The 18,873-nt window shown below is 41.1% G+C and overlaps 2 protein-coding genes across 5 annotated transcripts; both read right to left on the bottom strand.

Moving 5' to 3' along the window:
- Positions 1 to 1,277: 1,277 nt before the first annotated feature.
- Positions 1,278 to 11,886, bottom strand: LOC117826354 (tripartite motif-containing protein 16-like). 4 transcript variants are annotated; one of them, XM_034702350.1, is made up of 4 exons: positions 11,756 to 11,885; positions 10,786 to 10,789; positions 8,384 to 9,457; positions 1,278 to 2,083 (listed from the first exon to the last, which is right to left on the bottom strand). In XM_034702350.1, exons 3-4 carry the CDS (start codon positions 9,449 to 9,451, stop codon positions 1,388 to 1,390), a joined length of 1,764 nt encoding a protein of 587 aa, XP_034558241.1. In that variant the 5' UTR covers positions 9,452 to 9,457; positions 10,786 to 10,789; positions 11,756 to 11,885; the 3' UTR covers positions 1,278 to 1,387. The 4 variants fall into 4 exon arrangements, with proteins under 4 accessions (XP_034558241.1, XP_034558240.1, XP_034558239.1 ...); XM_034702349.1 differs by lacking the exon at positions 10,786 to 10,789 and having other exon boundaries at positions 8,384 to 9,574; positions 11,758 to 11,885; XM_034702348.1 differs by lacking the exons at positions 8,384 to 9,457; positions 10,786 to 10,789; positions 11,756 to 11,885 and adding an exon at positions 4,953 to 5,074 and having other exon boundaries at positions 1,278 to 3,274.
- Positions 11,887 to 16,468: 4,582 nt separating this feature from the next.
- LOC117826358 (tripartite motif-containing protein 16-like) lies at positions 16,469 to 18,363 on the bottom strand. Its single transcript, XM_034702354.1, has one exon. The coding sequence runs from the start codon at positions 18,301 to 18,303 to the stop codon at positions 16,633 to 16,635; it is 1,671 nt and encodes a 556-aa protein (XP_034558245.1). The 5' UTR covers positions 18,304 to 18,363; the 3' UTR covers positions 16,469 to 16,632.
- Positions 18,364 to 18,873: the final 510 nt, after the last annotated feature.

Raw genomic sequence — 18,873 nt, 5'->3', positions numbered from 1 at the left:
ACTCCCGAACGGCTCTTAATTTAGGATCTTTTGTAGCCGAATATTTTACCTTAAAAACTAATGGTTTGTGTTGAAAAGCCTTTAACTGTGTTTTTATAAGTTTTAAGACTTATAACTGACCAGTTTTGTGCATTTATTCTGTTACAAAACCATTCTTACCTTTGTTTAATATTTTAATCAAACTTTTTTATTATTAACAAAAAACTGCAAACATATCCACAGAACCAGAACCTGGGGTTGTGATTAGGGTTAGGGTTAGGGCTGGATTAGGGTTAGGATTAAGGTTAGGGTTATGATTAGGGTTAGGGTTAGAACCAGAACTAAACTTAAGCAAACAGAACCAGAACCAAACTCAAGCAAACTCAAGCAGAACCAGAACCAAACTCAAGCAAACCGAACCAGAACCGAATCAGAACCGGACCAGAACCGAATCAGAACCAGAACCGAACCAGAACCAAACCGAACCAGAACCGAACTCAAGCAAACAGAACCAGAACCAAACTCAAGCAAACAGAACCAGAACCAAATCAAGCAAACAGAACCAGAACCAAACTGGAGCAAACAGAACCAGAACCAACTCAAGCAAACAGAACCAAACTGGAGCAAACATTATTAATGTCCTCAGGTTGGCATTGAGAAAAATCAGATGCCTCAGCTTGGATGGGATGATCCGGTTTCTCCTCTCAGTGAGTATTTGCCCGGTCTTTGAGAAGAACCCTAACCCTCTCAGAAGGAACAGATGAAGCCTCGATACACAGCCTCCCCTCCATCACCTGTATCCTATTCCTATATCCTCACATGTGATTGGCCGCATGGCCGCCATGCTGGCCAATCAAAATAAAGTTCTGCTGTGAGCAGAGCTGGGGCTGAGCTATGAGAGAGCTAAGCAGGGAAAGGAACAAACTGGGAGCCGGTGAATCAGAAGAGCCGGCTCGCATCGAGAGAGAGCCGGCTCTTCTGATTGACTATAAAGCATCGTCTCTCAGAGACGCAGCTTTTGATCATGACACATCACTACATCCGATGTCCCTCTAGCGGACTTGTTGGATTTTTTCTTCCCTTTAAAAAAAAAATCAAAATAATAGCACAATAGCTAAATCTCAATATTCTGCCTTTGATCTCCAAATTTTGGCTTTTATTTCAGAATTCTGCCTTTCATAAGCCACCAAGACGGCGTGCTATCAGTTCACATACGACTGCTTGGTACTGACTGGTCCTGTTGCATGTTTAGAGGAAACCTTGCTGTTACTCAGCAATATAAGACACAAGAGCACATATCAAGCTTAACAGATTTTTATTGGTCACTGTGTACAAAGTTTAAAGATCACTTACAATATCGCTCGCTCAAATAGAGACTCGACACACATGCGGGCAAAATTTCTTCCGTCTATTTCAGTTTACAAAGCTCAGCTTTGTCTGTGACATACAGTCCAGCATGTAGAGGCTGAGCGAATGTGGCCTGGACTCTGTGGAGGAGAGTCATGGTTTCAGAGACACTGTAGAAGGACAGAATACCTGCTCTGTGATCCAGGTACACTCCTACTCTGGAGGACCAAGGACCTGAGACCGGAGTCCTGACATTGTTGTACCAAAAGTTATAACTGTTGTTGTCACAATATAGAGCCCAAGATTTGTCATTGTGTCCAAATCCACATTCGATGGCGCTCCCTGCTCTGCTGATGTTCTTGTATGTGACTGCTATAAAAATTCTTCCACTCCAATCCACCTCCCAGTAACTACGTCCAGTCAGACTCCCTTTACTCAGGACCTGCCACCAGCCAGTGAATCTGTCTGGGTGACTAGAGTAAGATTCGTGCTGATCCATTACTGTTGCTTTTCTGTTCCCATCAGATAATAACAGCATTGTGTGTGCTGTGTTTGGATCCAGTGTGATTAAACGTGAATATTTTAAGAACCCAGCTCTGGTCGTGGGCTCTGGTCGTGACAATAAATTATCCACTTCAGTTGCTGTCTGTGAGATCCTTTGCCATTTCTCTCTCTGAACTTTCTCTATGGTCTTGGGCTCTGGTTCTTGTTTTAGTTCTGGGTTTGAAAGTAAAACATCAGTCCCTGTCTGTGAGATGTTTGTCCATCCCTCTCTCAGAACGTCATGTAGTTTATCTCTGACTCCTGACACAGCCGCTGTCACATCCTCAAAGTACCTCAGAGGACGGGTCTTGATGCTGGATGAGTGTGTAGATCCACTGAGTGCTGACAGTGAAGGGTAGCTGTGTAGAAACTGGTTGTGGTCCTCTGTGTGTGCCAGCTTCTGCAGCTCAGCGTCTCTCCTCTTCAGCTCAGTGATCTCCTGCTCCAGCTTCTCCTGAAGCTCTTTGACTCGACTCACTTCAGTTTCCTGCTGGGATCTGATCTGCCGCTTCACATCGGAGCCTTTCTTTAACATGATACGGATCATCTCAGTGACCATCTTCTCACTGTGCTCCACTGCTTTATCAGCAGAGCCGTTGATAGCCTCCGCCTCCTGTTGAAGCAGCTTCACATCTTTCTCACTGTCCTGGATTCTCTGCTGGATGTTTAGTCGACTCCCCTCGAGCTCTCTCTGCCTCTCGATCCTTTGTGCTGCAGCAGTAACCGTGTCGTGGCCTTTATGTTCGTCCATTAAACAGAGATAACAGATAGACTGCTGATCAGTACGGCAGAATATCTTCATCACCTCATCGTGACGAGAGCAGACGTTCTCCTGGAGCTTCGTTGAGGGCTCCACCAGCTTGTGTTTCTTGAATGGAGCTGCTTCAAAATGAGGCTGAAGGTCTTCTTCACAGTAAGAAGCCAGACACTGCAGACAGGACTTACAGGCTTTCCGTTTCCTCCCGGTGCAGACGTCACAGGCCACATCTTCAGGTCCAGCATAGCAGTGATCAGCAGGAGCAGCCGGGAGTTCAGTCTTCTTCATTTCCTCTGCTAAAACTGCTAACATGGTGTTTTTCCCCAGGACAGGTCTCGGTGTGAAGGTCTGCCTACATTGAGGGCAGCTGTAGACTTTTTCCTCATCCTCTGTATCCCAGCGGGTTTCAATACAGGTCAGGCAGTAGCTGTGTCCACAGGGAACAGTCACCGGATCCTTCAGTAGATCCAGGCAGATTGGACAAGAGAAGGTTCCCTGGTCCAGCTGAACTCCTTTCTGAGCCATTACTGTCTGAGTTTCACTTCCAAAGATTTGTTTGGTAGAATGTTTTATCCCTGATCTACACAACATGTGTTTGTGCAGTGAATGTCATCTCTTGTTGGGTTCACCAGTCTTCAGAATGCCGACCTGAGGGGGAACAAAGAAGTATATGGTTAGATGTGGACTAACAACTTTTGTCTGTGATCATAGCATCCACAAATTCAGGTTAAAACTGTGCTATGCAAAGAGGACACCATTTATAAACAAACTGCAGTTCATCAAGCGTCCACTAGAGGGTGGGTGCCGAAACACTGGAAACCACATATGCCCATTCAAGAAAGACGATCTTTACGGCAGAAATAAACATGTTTACAGCCTGGTTCAAAAAACAGTTTACATCCAAGTAGCTGATTTTAGCTCGGTATTTTCCAAGATATTACATTTACAAGTTTTGCCCAAATAAGGACATGCCTGACTTGATGCAGTACGTATTGCTTACTACATTGGAAGGTAGTATGTAGCAGGCGGTTTCGAAAAAAGCCATTGACTTAGGTTTGTTGTTAAAATCCTGTGAAACTCATGACTGACAACCATAGTTTGTTTATTGTATGTTTTATTTTGAAATTCCACAGCGGAAGTCCGTTTCGTAGTGAAGCGGGAAAACCAAGCGGCAACCTCCAGTCTCAAACGATGAAGCCCATGCGGAAGTGTTATAAACTGCAATACATCGAGAATCCTCTTGAGGCTGGCTGCAGAAACACCGAAAACCACATAGACATGAACGGGAAAAAGACGATCTTTGCAGCATTAATAAACATGTTTACAGCCTGGTTCAAAAAAACGTCTTGGCCCTAAGAAGCTAATCTCTCTATCGGCACACACTGTTCGGGGGAGAATAATTTTTTTAACGTGACGGTTCAGAAGATATTAAGATTTCGAGTTTTTGCCCATATAAGGACATGACTGGCGTGACTCCCTGTCGGGAACACATAACTATTGGCTAGGAGGCTCACACTACGTCACACTCTGCCTGGTTGAGTTCCGCATTTCCAATATGGCTGCCGCCGTTGATTGGCTTCCAAACAGCTCTCAGGAACAGATGGGTGACGTCACGGATACTACCATACGACCATATTTTATACAGTCTATGGTTTGAGCTAGTGTGAGGTAAAGAGGCGGGCCTTTAGCCTTTTCGCTAACAGCTACAGTGTTCCCGTTTTAGTGTGTCAGTCCTTAAGTGGGCAGAACTTGTAATCTCAATATCTTCTAAACTAATGCTTTACAAAAAAAACCAGCCCTGTCCAGTGTGTGCTGATAAATAAATTAGCCCTTCAGAGCTAAGCTGTTTTTTGAACCAGGCTGTAAACATGTTTATTTTTGCTGTAAATGTCTTTGAATGGGTGTGTATGTGGTTTCCTGTGTTTCTGCAGCCAGCCTCAAACGGGTGCTATAAACTGCTGTTTAAAACACTTCCGCATTGGCTTCATATTTTGAAACCGGAAGTTGGCGCTTGGTAACAACAAGCAGCGTTGAAAACACGAGTGAGTGGAAATACGTGGCACGTTTGAACACACAACACTCTACAGCAGCGTGGGTCTGAGGTAGTTTGGGACATTACAGTTATAAACTAAACAAAGACGACTTCACTACAACAGCTACAGATACACCTTCCATTGAAACCAGCCACCACAACATCAGACCCATTCGACCCTATGATTCGACCGAAAGTCGCCAGTTAACTGAGTCGCCTGTTGAACCGAAACACCCGTTAACTCACAGACTTGGTATTTTAACCCGTTTTAAAGACAGTTAAAGTTGTTCTTACCTGTTAAACTCGCTCTATTGGAAGATCAGAATGTCCACAAGCAGAACTTTCAATGTTTCATCAGCAGAGTCCGACCGTATACTGCAGTAACCCCCTCTGTTTCCTCCTACCTATACTGTACCCGGAAGAGATACTTGAGGTAGGCGGATCATGTCGACGCAAGGGATCCTGGGATATGAAGTCTGTTCCCGAACAGATAAGCTATTACTTTATTCAGTTGTTACAGCAACCAAGACATAAGTATAATCAAGAAGAAGTATCAATAAGTAAAATAAAAAAATAAATAAAATTAAATTAAATAAAGTAAAATACAATTAAATAAAATAAGATAAGTAAAAACAATAAAGCTAGAATACAATTTAGATATGTACAATGTTACAATAGGATTTAGATTAAATAGCAGTAATTGCAGGCAGTATTAATGTTTCAGTAGTGACAGGTTGACATTGTGTGATTAGAGTTGGTAATGACAGATTAAGCAACAAATAAAAATAAATATGGGTATGTAATATGACCATGAGTTGTAGTTACAATAATAATGTTATATAACATAATATAATATAGCAAATATGATTATATAATACAATATATTATGCATTATAATAATGCCAGCAGCAAGAGGCAAGAGGTCAAGTCAAGAGGCAAACAGCTTTGTTTTTTTTCAACTTTCTTTATAAATGTACATAACAAACAATGGGGACATTCAGATGGAACATCATACATAAACAATTATTAAAGATACAGAACAATACAGCTTCATTTCTTAATTTAAGGTGAATGATAACATTATACTTACATATAAAATAAATAATAATAGAAGTTAAGTAAGGAAAGGGAATCATTTTACAATTCAGTGAGGAATTATTCTAGTGCTCTTGGTCCTTTCCTTTTTTTCAACGATTGTATGTACATTTTTAATTCATTTAGAAAAACAACAAATTTGGGGGATATTTCATCGTCCTGTTTTTGTGAATAAAGAATTTTGAGAGGCATAGAATTATGTTACAGCAGATTTTCCTCACTTTTGTTTTTTAATATCAAACCCATAGTTTTGTCATTTATTGAAAAAGATTTTGGAATTAATTACATTTTTACTTTTAACCATTCACTGGTTTATAACGATTTTATTCAAACGTATTTGTTTAAAATGTCAACACATTGCAAAGACTGTTGAACATTTTAATTAATTAAGATTAAAAAATTATTTTCAAACTTATTTATTTTGATTAATCAGATACAGTATGCAGTACGTATAGCTTACTACATTGGAAGGTAGTATGTAGCAGGCGGTTTCGAAAACAGCCATTGACTTAGGGTTGTTGTTAAAATCCTGTGAAACTCGGGACTGACAACCATAGTTTGTTTATTGTATGTTTTATTTTGAAATTCCACAGCGGAAGTCCGTGTCGTGGTGAAGCGGGAAAACCATAGACTGTAAAAGGGGAAAACCAATGATGAGTGTAGTTCATGTTCCAGTTCAAGTGTGACACTGAGAAATACTGTACATCATAGACAGTTTTCACAGAATAAATGAAGCTAGTTAAAAGCTAATAATGGCATTTCATGACAAATGGTGAATTAAGTTGAATCATTATGGGATGTTTGGAGCTCAGTAGGGACTAGTGATGTGTCAGTTGTGATCGACTCTGCTCTATTGTTTTTGAAGTATATGAGCCGGCTCCCATTTGAGAGCTGAGATACTTAAAGTAAAATACATGCACACATATATATCGATCATTGGTCAAAACGTTTCTAACAACAGCTGATTTAATAAAAGCTAAAATGATGCTATGAGGAGTCGGCTCATGTTCCTGAGCTGAGACAAATGATCTGGACCACTAAACTTTAATTCCCATCAGTACTAGGATCGCTTAGTCCATCCAAGTCTTATTAATTCAAAGCTTGATCTAAAAAGGAAACTGGACTTCTTTAGACGGCGTAATAAATAAAAGGTTCCGGGGGACGTCAGTATGCTAACGGTTGTCACATGGGGTCGTTAATATCGTCATTGGCTGAGTTTCACTGAGAGTCGTTAAGGGTCACCTGTGGGTCGTTGGGATCACATGATCCTTCATGTGAGTGTGGCCTTACTTGTTTTGACTTTGTTGACACTTCTTTCAAACCAACAACCTCCTCAGTCCAGAATCTGAGTCTAGCTGTCCTGAAAAGAGTGTCCCTTGTCTTTGAGATGGAAATGTACAGCTGAGAGTACAGCAAGTACAGACCAGGTTTTAGAGGTCTTGATGAAGGCCCAGTTAGGGTAATAATTAACCTACACAGATATCTAATTAACCAATAATCAGCCAGTCATTTCAGCTCTACCTCTATGTTATTTGATGTAAGCCTCTGTTAGCTTTGCTCCAAAACATCAGGTAGAAATGTTCTTCTTTTGCTTGAAAATGAAGACAAAAAGGAAATATTTTGTTCTTGTTTTTTTATTGATGACGTCAGACTTCAGTTTGTTCACACATCAGATCAGATCAGCTCTGTCGATTAGAAGAATACATCTCCTTAATGATTTAATCAGGTTTATAAAAGTTTGAAAATGACTTCATTTGACTGTTAACAAAATAATTCATACTGCCAGAAACATTTCTTAAAATGTGATGATAGAATTTCTACAAACGTACAAAGTACAGAGAAAAAAAGATGTACATTAAAGAAAAGTCTGCTGCACAAAGGAGAAGATGTCAAAGTCCCACCCACCAAGTTTGATTGACAGCTGACAACAATCAGCTCTCAGCAACAAACAGGAATCAAAATCAAGTTGAAGAATTCAAACACAGAAGTGAACCCACTGTCCCTGAAATGACTTCAGTCTATTTCAGCCTTCACAACCAAGCTCTGTCTCCAGAATTAACAAAGAGTCCAGCATGTAGAGGCTGAGTGAATGTGGTCTGGACTCTGTGGAGGAGAGTCATGGTTCGAGAGACGCTGTAGAAGGACAGAATACCTGCACTGTGATCCAGGTACACTCCTACTCTGGAGGACCAAGGACCTGAGACAGGAGTCTGCACATTGTTGTACCAAAAGTTATAACTGTTGTTGTCACAATATAGAGCCCAAGATTTGTCATTGTGTCCAAATCCACATTCGATCGAGCTCCCTGCTCTGCTGAGGTTCTTGTATGTGACTGCTATAAAAATTCTTCCACTCCAATCCACCTCCCAGTAACAACGTCCAGTCAGACTCCCTTTACTCAGGACCTGCCACCAGCCAGTGAATCTGTCTGGGTGAATAGAGTAAGATTCGTGCTGATCCATTACTGTTGATTTTCTGTTCCCATCAGATAATAACAGCATTGTGTGTGCTGTGTTTGGATCCAGTGTGATGTCACACGAGTATTTTAAGAACTCAGCTCTGGTCTTGGGCTCTGGTTCTGGTCTTGGTTGTGACAGTAAAACATCCACTTCAGTCCCTGTCTGTGAGATGTTTGTCCATCCCTCTCTCAGGACGTCCTGTAGTATATCTCTGACTCCTGACACAGCCGCTGTCACATCCTCAAAGTACCTCAGAGGACGGGTCTTGATCCTGGATGAATGTGTAGATCCACTGAGTCCTGACAGTGAGGGGTAGTCCTGTAGAAACTGGTTGTGGTCCTCTGTGTGTGCCAGCTTCTGCAGCTCAGCGTCTCTCCTCTTCAGATCAGTGATCTCCTGCTCCAGCTTCTCCTGAAGCTCTTTGACTCGACTCACTTCAGTTTCCTGCTGGGATCTGATCTGCCGCTTCACATCGGAGCCTTTCTTTAACATGATACGGATCATCTCAGTGACCATCTCCTCACTGTACTCCACTGCTTTATCAGCAGAGCCGTTGATAGCCTCCGCCTCCTGTTGAAGCAGCTTCACATCTTTCTCACTGTCCTGGATTCTCTGTTGGATGTTTAGTCGACTCCCCTCGAGCTCTCTCTGCCTCTCGATCCTTTGTGCTGCAGCAGTAACCGTGTCGTGGCCTTTATGTTCGTCCATTAAACAGAGATAACAGATAGACTGCTGATCAGTACGGCAGAATATCTTCATCACCTCATCGTGACGAGAGCAGACGTTCTCCTGGAGCTTCGTTGAGGGCTCCACCAGCTTGTGTTTCTTGAATGGAGCTGCTTCAAAATGAGGCTGAAGGTCTTCTTCACAGTAAGAAGCCAGACACTGCAGACAGGACTTACAGGCTTTCCGTTTCCTCCCGGTGCAGACGTCACAGGCCACATCTTCAGGTCCAGCATAGCAGTGATCAGCAGGAGCAACCGGGAGTTCAGTCTTCTTCATTTCCTCTGCTAAAACTGCTAACATGGTGTTTTTCCCCAGGACAGGTCTCGGTGTGAAGGTCTGCCTACATTGAGGGCAGCTGTAGACTTTTTCCTCATCCTCTGTATTCCAGCGGGTTTCAATACAGGTCAGACAGTAGCTGTGTCCACAGGGAACAGTCACCGGATCCTTCAGTAGATCCAGACAGATGGGACAAGAGAAGGTTCCCTGGTCCAGCTGAACTCCTTTCTGAGCCATTACTGTCTGAGTTTCACTTCCAAAGATTTGTTTGGTAGAATGTTTTATCCCTGATCTACACAACATGTGTTTGTGCAGTGAATGTCATCTCTTGTTGGGTTCACCAGTCTTCAGTATGCCGACCTGAGGGGGAACAAAGAAGTATATGGTTAGATGTGGACCAACAACTTTTGTCTGTGATCATAGCATCCACAAATTCAGGTTAAAACGGTGCTATGCAAAGAGGACACCATATATAAACAAACTGCAGTTTATCAAGCGTCCACTAGAGGGTGGGTGCCGAAACACTGGAAACCACATATGCCCATTCAAGAAAGACGATCTTTACGGCTGAAATAAACATGTTTACAGCCTGGTTCAAAAAACAGTTTACATCCAAGTAGCTGATTTCTCTATCGACACACACTGAACCTGGGGTGAATTTTTTTATAGCTCGGTATTTTCCAAGATATTACATTTACACGTTTTGCCCAAATAAGGACATGCCTGACTTGATGCAGTACGTATTGCTTACTACATTGGAAGGTAGTATGTAGCAGGCGGTTTTGAAAAAAGCCATTGACTTAGTCTTGTTGTTAAAATCCTGTGAAACTCGGGACTGACAACCATAGTTTGTTTATTGTATGTTTTATTTTGAAATTCCACAGCGGAGTATGTGTCGTGGTGAAGCGGGAAAACCAAGCGGCAAACTCCGGTCTCAAACGATGAAGCCCATGTGGAAGTGTTATAAACTGCAATACATCAAGAATCCTCTTGAGGCTGGCTGCAGAAACACCGAAAACCACATAGACACGAACGGGGGAAAGACGATCTTTGCAGCAGAAATAAACATGTTTACAGCCTGGTTCAAAAAACGTCTTGGCCCTACGAAGCTAATCTCTCTATCGGCACACACTGTACGGGGGTGAATTTTTTTCCAACGTGATGGTTCAGAAGATATTAAGATTTGAAGTTTTTGCCCAAATAAGGACATGACTGACGTGACTACCGGTCGGGAACACAAAGCTATTGGCTAGGAGGCTCACACTATGTCACACTCTGCCTGGTTGAGTTCCACATTTCCAATATGGCTGCCGCAGTTGATTGGCTTCAAGACAGCTCTCAGGAACAGATGGGTGACGTCACGGATACTACGACCATTTTTATACAGTCTATGGTTCGAGCTAGTGTGAGGTAAAGAGGCGGGCCTTTAGCCTTTGCGCTAACAGCTACAGTGTTTCCTTTGTAGTGTGTCAGTCCCAAGCGGCAAACTCCGGTCTCAAACGATGAAGCCAATGCGGAAGTGATATAAACTGCAATACATCGAAAATCCGCTTGAGGCTGGCTGCAGAAACACCGGAAACCACATAGATATGAATGGGAAAAAGACGATCTTTGCAGCATTAATAAACTTGTTTACAGCCTGGTTCAAAAAACGGCTTGGCCCTACAACGCTAATCTCTCTATCGGCATACACTGTACGGGGGGTGAATTTTTTTCTAACGTGACGGTTCAGAAGATATTAAGATTATGAGTTTTGCCCAAATAAGGACATGACTGACGTGACTCCCGGTCGGGAACACACAGCCATTGGCTAAGAGACTCACACTACGTCACACTACGTCACACTCTGCCTAGTTGAGTTCCGCATTACCAATATGGCTGCCGCCGTCGATTTGCTTCAAAACAGCTCTCAGGAACAGATGGGTGACGTCACGGATACTACGTCCATATTTTTTACAGTCTATGGTCAGTCCTTAAATGGGCAGAACTTATATAATAATTAATAATCTCAATATCTTCTAAACTACTGCTTTACAAAAAAAAACAGCCCTGTCCAGTGTGTGCTGATAAAGAAATGAGCTCTTCAGACGGTTTTTTGAACCAGACTTTATTTCTGCTGTAAAGAGTCTCTTCTTTGAATGGGTGTGTATGTGATTTCCTATGTCCTGCAGCCAGCCTCAAACGGACACTCAATAAACTGCAGTTTAAAACACTTCATATTCTGAAACCAGAAGTTGGCGCTTGGTAACAACAAGCAGCGTTGAAAACACGAGTGAGTGGAAATACGTGGCACGTTTGAACACACAACACTGTACAGCAGCGTGGGTCTGAGGTAGTTTGGGACATTACAGTTATAAACTAAACAAAGACGACTTCACTACAACAGCTACAGATACACCTTCCATTGAAACCAGCCACCACAACATCAGACCCATTCGACCGAAAGTCGCCAGTTAACTGAGTCGCCTGTTGAACCGAAACACCCGTTAACTCACAGACTTGGTATTTTAACCCGTTTCAAAGACAGTTAAAGTTGTTCTTACCTGTTAAACTCGCTCTATTGGAAGATCAGAATGTCCACAAGCAGAACTTTCAATGTTTCATCAGCAGAGTCCGACCGTATACTGCAGTAACCCCCTCTGTTTCCTCCTACCTATACTGTACCCGGAAGAGATAGTTGAGGTAGGCGGATCATGGCGACGCAAAGGATCCTGGGATATGAAGTCTGTTCCCCAACAGATAACCTATTACTTTATTGATCCCGGGGGGGAAATTCAGTTGTTACAGCAACCCAGACATAAGTACAATCAAGAAGAAGTTTCAATAAGTAAAATAAGATAAGTAAAAACAATAAAGCTAGAATAAAATTTAGATATATACAATGTTACAATGGGATTTAGATTAAATAGCAGTAATTGCAGGCAGTATTAATGTTTCAGTAGTGACAGGTTGACATGGTGTGATTAGAGTTGGTAATGACATATTAAGCAATAAGTAAAAATAAATATGGGTATGTAATATGACCGTGAGTTGTAGTTACAATAATAATGTAATATAACATAATATAATATGGCAAATATAATGATATAATACAATATATTATGCATTATAATAATGCCAGCAGCAGTCAAGAGGCAAACAGCTTTGTTTTTTTCAACTTTCTTTATAAATGTACATAACAAACAATGGGTACATTCAGATGGAACATCATACATAAACAATTATTAAAGATACAGAACAATACAGCTTCAGTTCTTAATTTAAGGTAAATGTTAAAATAATACTTACACAGAAAATAAATAATAATAGAAGTTAAGTAAGGAAAGGGAATCATTTTACAATTCAGTGAGGAATTATTCTAGTGCTCTTGGTCCTTTCCTTTTTTTCAACGATTTTATGTACATTTTTAATTCATTTAGAAAAACAACAAATTTGGGGGATGTTTCATAATCCTGTTTTTGTGAATAAAGAATTTTGAGAGGCATTGAATTATGTTACAGCAGATTTTCATCACTTTTGTTTTTTAAGATCAAACCAAAAGTTATAGGATATTACTTTATTGATCCCAGGGGGGGAAATTCAGTTATGTCATTTATTGAAAAGGATTTTGGAATTGATTACATTTTTACTTTTACCCATTCACTGGCTTATAACGATTTTTTTGTTTAAAATTTCCACACATTGCAAAAACTTTTGAACATTTTAATTAATTAAGATTAAAAATGTATTTTCAAACTTATTTATTTTGATTAATCAGATACAGTATGCAGTACGTATAGCTTACTGCATTGGAAGGTAGTATGTAGCAGGCGGTTTCGAAAACAGCCATTGACTTAGGGTTGTTGTTAAAATCCTGTGAAACTCGGGACTGACAACCAGTTTGTTTATTGTATGTTTTATTTTGAAATTCCACAGCGGAAGTCCGTGTCGTGGTGAAGCGGGAAAACCTTTGATTTTTAATGTACGTCACTAACATTAATAACGGTTTATGTAGCCTGCGGTAAGTCGGCGCTCTGTTCCTGTTAACTAAGTTATAAATGTAGTTTTCTTTATATGATGTGAGAAACTTAGAAGCATTCATATTATTTTTTATAACGAAGTGAATGTTAAATATGTCATTTTATTGCTCTGTAGAGAACTGTTGATTCAATTTGTGAAGCCGAGTAGCGGTTAAGCTAGCTGCTAACTGAATTCTCTTTCATATGAAATCCTGTTTTTAGTTCTCGCGGGAACAGACGACTGGTGTCTCCTTGGTTCTGATCGGCTGTGGCTGTCTCTTCTTATCCCATAATGCAGGTACATTATGATGAATGTCTGAAAAACTGTATTAATATGCAACATTCTACCTTTTGAAAAATACTTTCTGTAATTGAAATTGCGTTTGCATGCTAACGTTCTCACCACTAGATGGCGGCAGAGCCCCGGTTGTTGTCACATTGAGTGAGCTGTAAATAATAATAAAAAATAAAACTTTTATTTGTATAGCATTTTTCAACAGTGCTTCACTAAAACAGACAATAAAAGCAGAGGTAAAAGGTTAAAACTTAGAATATATTCACAAAATAAAAGCTTTACTATAAAGGTGTGTCTGGAGTAGGGTTGCAAAGAGTAGGGAATTTTCAAAGTTGGAAACTTTTCGTGGGAATTAACTGGAATAAACCAGAAATTTACTAAATTGAAGGTTGGCTCTTATTAGGGAAGTTAAATATAATTTGGGTAAATATATTTTATCATAATCCTGACTAAAACAACCAGATTTCATGCAAGTACAGTTGAATATCTATTCTATTCATCAATGGTATTTGTCTTAAGAAATGTATTTTAAAATAGTTATATTCCTTAAGAGTTATTTCAGGGGAATTTTGTGTCTTTTAAAATATGTTTTATTTATTTATTTATCTTGACTTGTGTGTTTTCATTAACTGCCTGTTTTATTTTGCTGCCCATGTAACGCACTTTGTGACTCGGTTTTTGAAAAGTTTTCTACAAATACAAATTATTATTATTATAAAATTAGGGACTGTCTGTGCAAGTCTGATTTCCTCCAGCAGGGTGTACCTACAGCAAAGGCCCTGTCGCCTTTAGTTTTCAGTCTAGACCGTGGAACAGCAAACAGAGCACTGCCAGAGGATCTCAGACTGCGTCCTGGTTCATAGGGGGATCAAAGCTCAGAAATGTATTGAGGGGCGAGTCCATGTTGTGCTTTATATTTGATTAGAAGTATCTCAAAATCAATCCTAAAAACCACAGAGAGTCAGTGGAGGGATGCTTAAATTGGGGGTGGGGAAATGCTTCAGTACTAGTTAAAAGCTGAGCTGCATTTTTGGACTTTACCTTTGAAATATTTCTGAGCTGACAAAAATAGGATTGGACAAACTTCTTTATTTGTGGCTAAGACCCAAGTCCTGGTCACAAATGACTGATGGTTTTACGTGGTTTGCTAATTTATGTAGATTTATCTGGTCAGCCATTATCAGGGTTCTTTTTGCTGCTGGACCAATTAAAATGACTTCAGCTTTATTGTCATTAAGTTGAAGAAAGTTGTCTGCCATCCATGATTTTATTTCTCCATACCTAATAGGTGTATTTATTGTTGATAGTAATGCAGTATTACTATGTGTATATATTTGTTTTGATGTTTTTGTTACATTTTATGTCTATTCTCTTTTTTATGTGCAATAATTTTGCCACGGTTTTACGCTGTGGTCTAGCGTGGACACGGCCCCCTAAACTCCAGGATCATCAGAAAGTAAAGGTAAGCTTCAATACTCTTACATGCCATGACTCCCCGGTAGAATCAGTCGATCAAACTTTAATAAAAAGCACATTTCACACAGTGATTGTAAAACAAGAAACAAGAAGAAGTAAAGTAATGGCAAAACATGCTACATATTAAAATACAAACATGTATTTTGAAGTAGAGACTAATGAATACCAGCAACAATGAAATATATCTTATTAAAAAATAAGTAAAGCATCATAAAATATAATATAAATCATTCAAGCAGATTTTAAGAAATGTTGAAGATAAAATAAAGGCAAAAAAATTTTGTAGACAAATAATTAAAACAATTTTAAAAAAGAACATTAAAATAATATAATTATGAAACTCTACACAAAAGCCAGTCTGAAATAGATACCTTTTAAGTTTGATTTTAAAAGTCTCAATATCTCAATATCCTCTGGCAGGCTGTTCCCTCATCTCAGAGAATCGCGGTCGGAAGCAACAAAATGTTGTTGTGCTTGGTGGAACAGCTAAAAGAGAGGAGCCGGAGGATCTGAGAGGCCTTCCTGGTTCATACACTAAAAACATCCCTGAGATGTAGTCTGGTGCGAGGCCATGCAGTGCCTTAAAGAAACAGACAGGTCCCTAACAGACACCTTGTAGTAGTTGATGTAAAAAACAATGCTGAACACAAAAGGTACTCCTGGTCGCTGTCCAGCAGAGGGCGCTGCTGTAACAAACAAAATACCAGTTCAAGTGTGACACTGAGTGATACTGTACATCATAGACAGTTTTCACAGAATGAATGAAGCAGTTAAATGCTAATAATGGCATTTCATGACAAATGATGAATTAAGTTGAATCATTATGGGATGTTTGGAGATCAGTAGGGACTTGTTTTTGAAGTATATGAGCCGGCTCCCACTTGAGAGCTGAGATACTTAAAGTAAAATACATGCACACATAGATATCAATCATTGGTTAAAACATTTCTACAAATGGCTGATTTAATAAAAGCTAAAATGATGCTATGAAGAGTCGGCTCATGTTCCTGAGCTGAGACGAATGATCTGGACCACTAAACTTTAATTCCCATCAGTACTAGGATCGGTTAGTCCATCCAAGTCCTCTTAATTCAAAGCTTGATCTAAAAAGGAAACTGGACTTCTTTAGACGGCGTGAGAAATAAAAGCTACCGGGGGTCGTCAGTATGCTAACGGTTGTCACATGGGGTCGTTAATATCGTCATTGGCTGAGTTTCACTGAGAGTCGTTAAGGGTCACCTGTTGGGATCGTTGGGATCACATGATCCTCCATGTGAGTGTGGCCTTACTTGTTTTGACTTTGTTGACACTTCTTTCAAACCAACGACCTCCTCAGTCCAGAATCTGAGTCTAGCTGTCCTGAAAAGAGTGTCCCTTGTCTTTGAGATGGAAATGTACAGCTGAGAGTACAGCAAGTACAGACCAGGTTTTAGAGGTCTTGATGAAGGCCCGGTTAGGGTAATAATTAACCTACACAGATATCTAATTAACCAAAAATCAGACGCACAAAGGAGAAGATGTGAAAGTCCCGCCCACCAAGTTTGATTGACAGCTGACAACAATCAGCTCTCAGCAACAAACAGGAATCAAAATCAAGTTGAAGAATTCAAACACAGAAGTGAACCCACTGTCCCTGAAATCACTTCTGTCTATTTCAGCCTACACAACTCAGCTGATCCATAATAAACACAGAGTCCAGCATGTAGAGGCTGAGTGAATGTGGCCTGGACTCTGTGGAGGAGAGTCATGGTTTCAGAGACGCTGTAGAAGGACAGAATACCTGCTCTGTGATCCAGGTACACTCCTACTCTGGAGGACTGAGGACCTGAGACCGGAGTCTTCACATTGTTGAACCAAAAGATATAACTGTTGTTGGAACAATCTAAACACCAAGATTTGTCATTGCGTCCAAACAAACATTCATGTGAGCTCCCTGCTCTTCTGATGTTCTTGTATGTGACTGCTACATAAACTATTCCTGTCCGCTCCACCTCCCAGTAACAACGTCCAGTCAGACTCTCTCTACTCAGGACCTGAAGATAATAAATGAATCTGTCTGGGTGACTAGAATAAGACTGGTGTTGATCCATACGTGTTGCTTTTCTGTTCCCATCAGATAATAACAGCTGTGTGTTCGCTGTGTTTGGATCCAGTGTGATGTCATGTGAGTATTTCAAGAACTCAGCTCTGGTCTTGGGCTCTGGTTCTGGTCTTGGTTGTGACAGTAAAACATCCACTTCAGTCCCTGTCTGTGAGATGTTTGTCCATCCCTCTCTCAGAACGTCCTGTAGTTTATCTCTGACTCCTGACACAGCCGCTGTCACATCCTCAAAGTACCTCAGAGGACGGGTCTTGATCCTGGATGAGTGTGTAGATCCACTGAGTCCTGACAGTGAGGGGTAGTCCTGTAGAAACTGGTTGTGGTCCTCTGTGTTTGCCAGCTTCTGCAGCTCAGCGTCTCTCCTCTTCAGCTCAGTGATCTCCTGCTCCAGCTTCTCCTGAAGCTCTTTGACTCGACTCACTTCAGTTTCCTGCTGGGATCTGACCTGCTGCTTCACATCAGAGCGTCTTTTCTCCATGAGACGGATCAGCTCAGTGAACATCTTCTCACTGTGCTCCACTGCTTTATCAGCGGAGCCGTTGATAGCCTCCACCTCCTGTTGAAGCAGCTTCACATCTTTCTCTCTGTCCTGGATTCTCTGCTGGATGTTTAGTCGACTCCCCTCGAGCTCTCTCTGCCTCTCAGTCCTTTCTGCTGCAGCTGAGACTGTGTCGTGGCCTTTATGTTCGTCCATTAAACAGAGATAACAGATAGACTGCTGATCAGTACGGCAGAACATCTTCATCACCTCATCATGATGAGAGCAGACGTTCTCCTGGAGCTTCTCGGAGGGCTCCACCAGCTTGTGTTTCTTAAATGGAGCTGCTTCAAAATGAGGCTGAAGGTGTTTCTCACAGTAAGAAGCCAGACACTGCAGACAGGAGTTGTAGGCTTTCCGTTTCCTCCCGGTGCAGACGTCACAGGCCACATCTTCAGGTCCAGCATAGCAGTGATCAGCAGGAGCAGCTTGGAGTCTAGTCTTCTTCAGCTCCTCCACTAAATCTGCTAACATGGTGTTTTTCCTCAGGACAGGCCTCGGTGTGAAGGTCTGCCTACACTGAGGGCAGCTGTAGTCTCTCTTCTCATCCTCTTTATCCCAGTGGGTTTTAATACAGTTCATGCAGTAGCTGTGTCCACAGGAGGTAGTCACCGGATCCTTCAGTAGATCCAGACAGATGGAACAGCAGAATCTCTCTCGGTCCAGCTGGTTCTGATCCATTTCTCCTCTCAGTGACGGTCAAAGAGTTCCTCTAACTCCAGATAGAAACAGTGTCTGAGCTCTGATGGAAGGCAGCGGTCTGCTCTTGTTGACTCTCTGCAGTGAATGATGAACAGAGAGTTATCTTGGTGGATCAGAGTTCACTGTATGGAGGACAGGAGGAGGAGTTCTCCGTCTTTGAGAGCGGTAACAGTCAGGATGTGTTCTCTTTGGTTTACAGCCTGCAGTAAAAGTTGAACTTTGACCTTTGATACTTTGCTGTCAGCAGTTTGATATGAAATGTTTGTCCTTCTTTTATATTTGGTGTAAAGTTTGTCAGAATAAAAAGCAGTCAGTGTTTCATATTTTGAAATACAGAGTTGAGTTTTGTCATCTTTCTTCCTGCGTTCAGATCCTCACGACCTGTTAGAGAACTTTCATTCAGCTCTTGTCCCGAGGTGGGTCTTTACAAGTCCAATGTAATCACAGTACACAGCTTGAAGTGTCATAAAACCATATTCCTCCACAGACACAATAAAACACTCACACCATATTATATCCCTTCATGTGGATCAATCATCCACCAATACC

Source organism: Notolabrus celidotus, chromosome 15 (assembly GCF_009762535.1).
Source record: "Notolabrus celidotus isolate fNotCel1 chromosome 15, fNotCel1.pri, whole genome shotgun sequence".
NCBI classification, from domain to species: domain Eukaryota; kingdom Metazoa; phylum Chordata; class Actinopteri; order Labriformes; family Labridae; genus Notolabrus; species Notolabrus celidotus.
The sequence above is the reverse complement of the archived record's forward strand: the minus strand, read 5'-3'. Positions and strand labels throughout refer to the sequence as shown.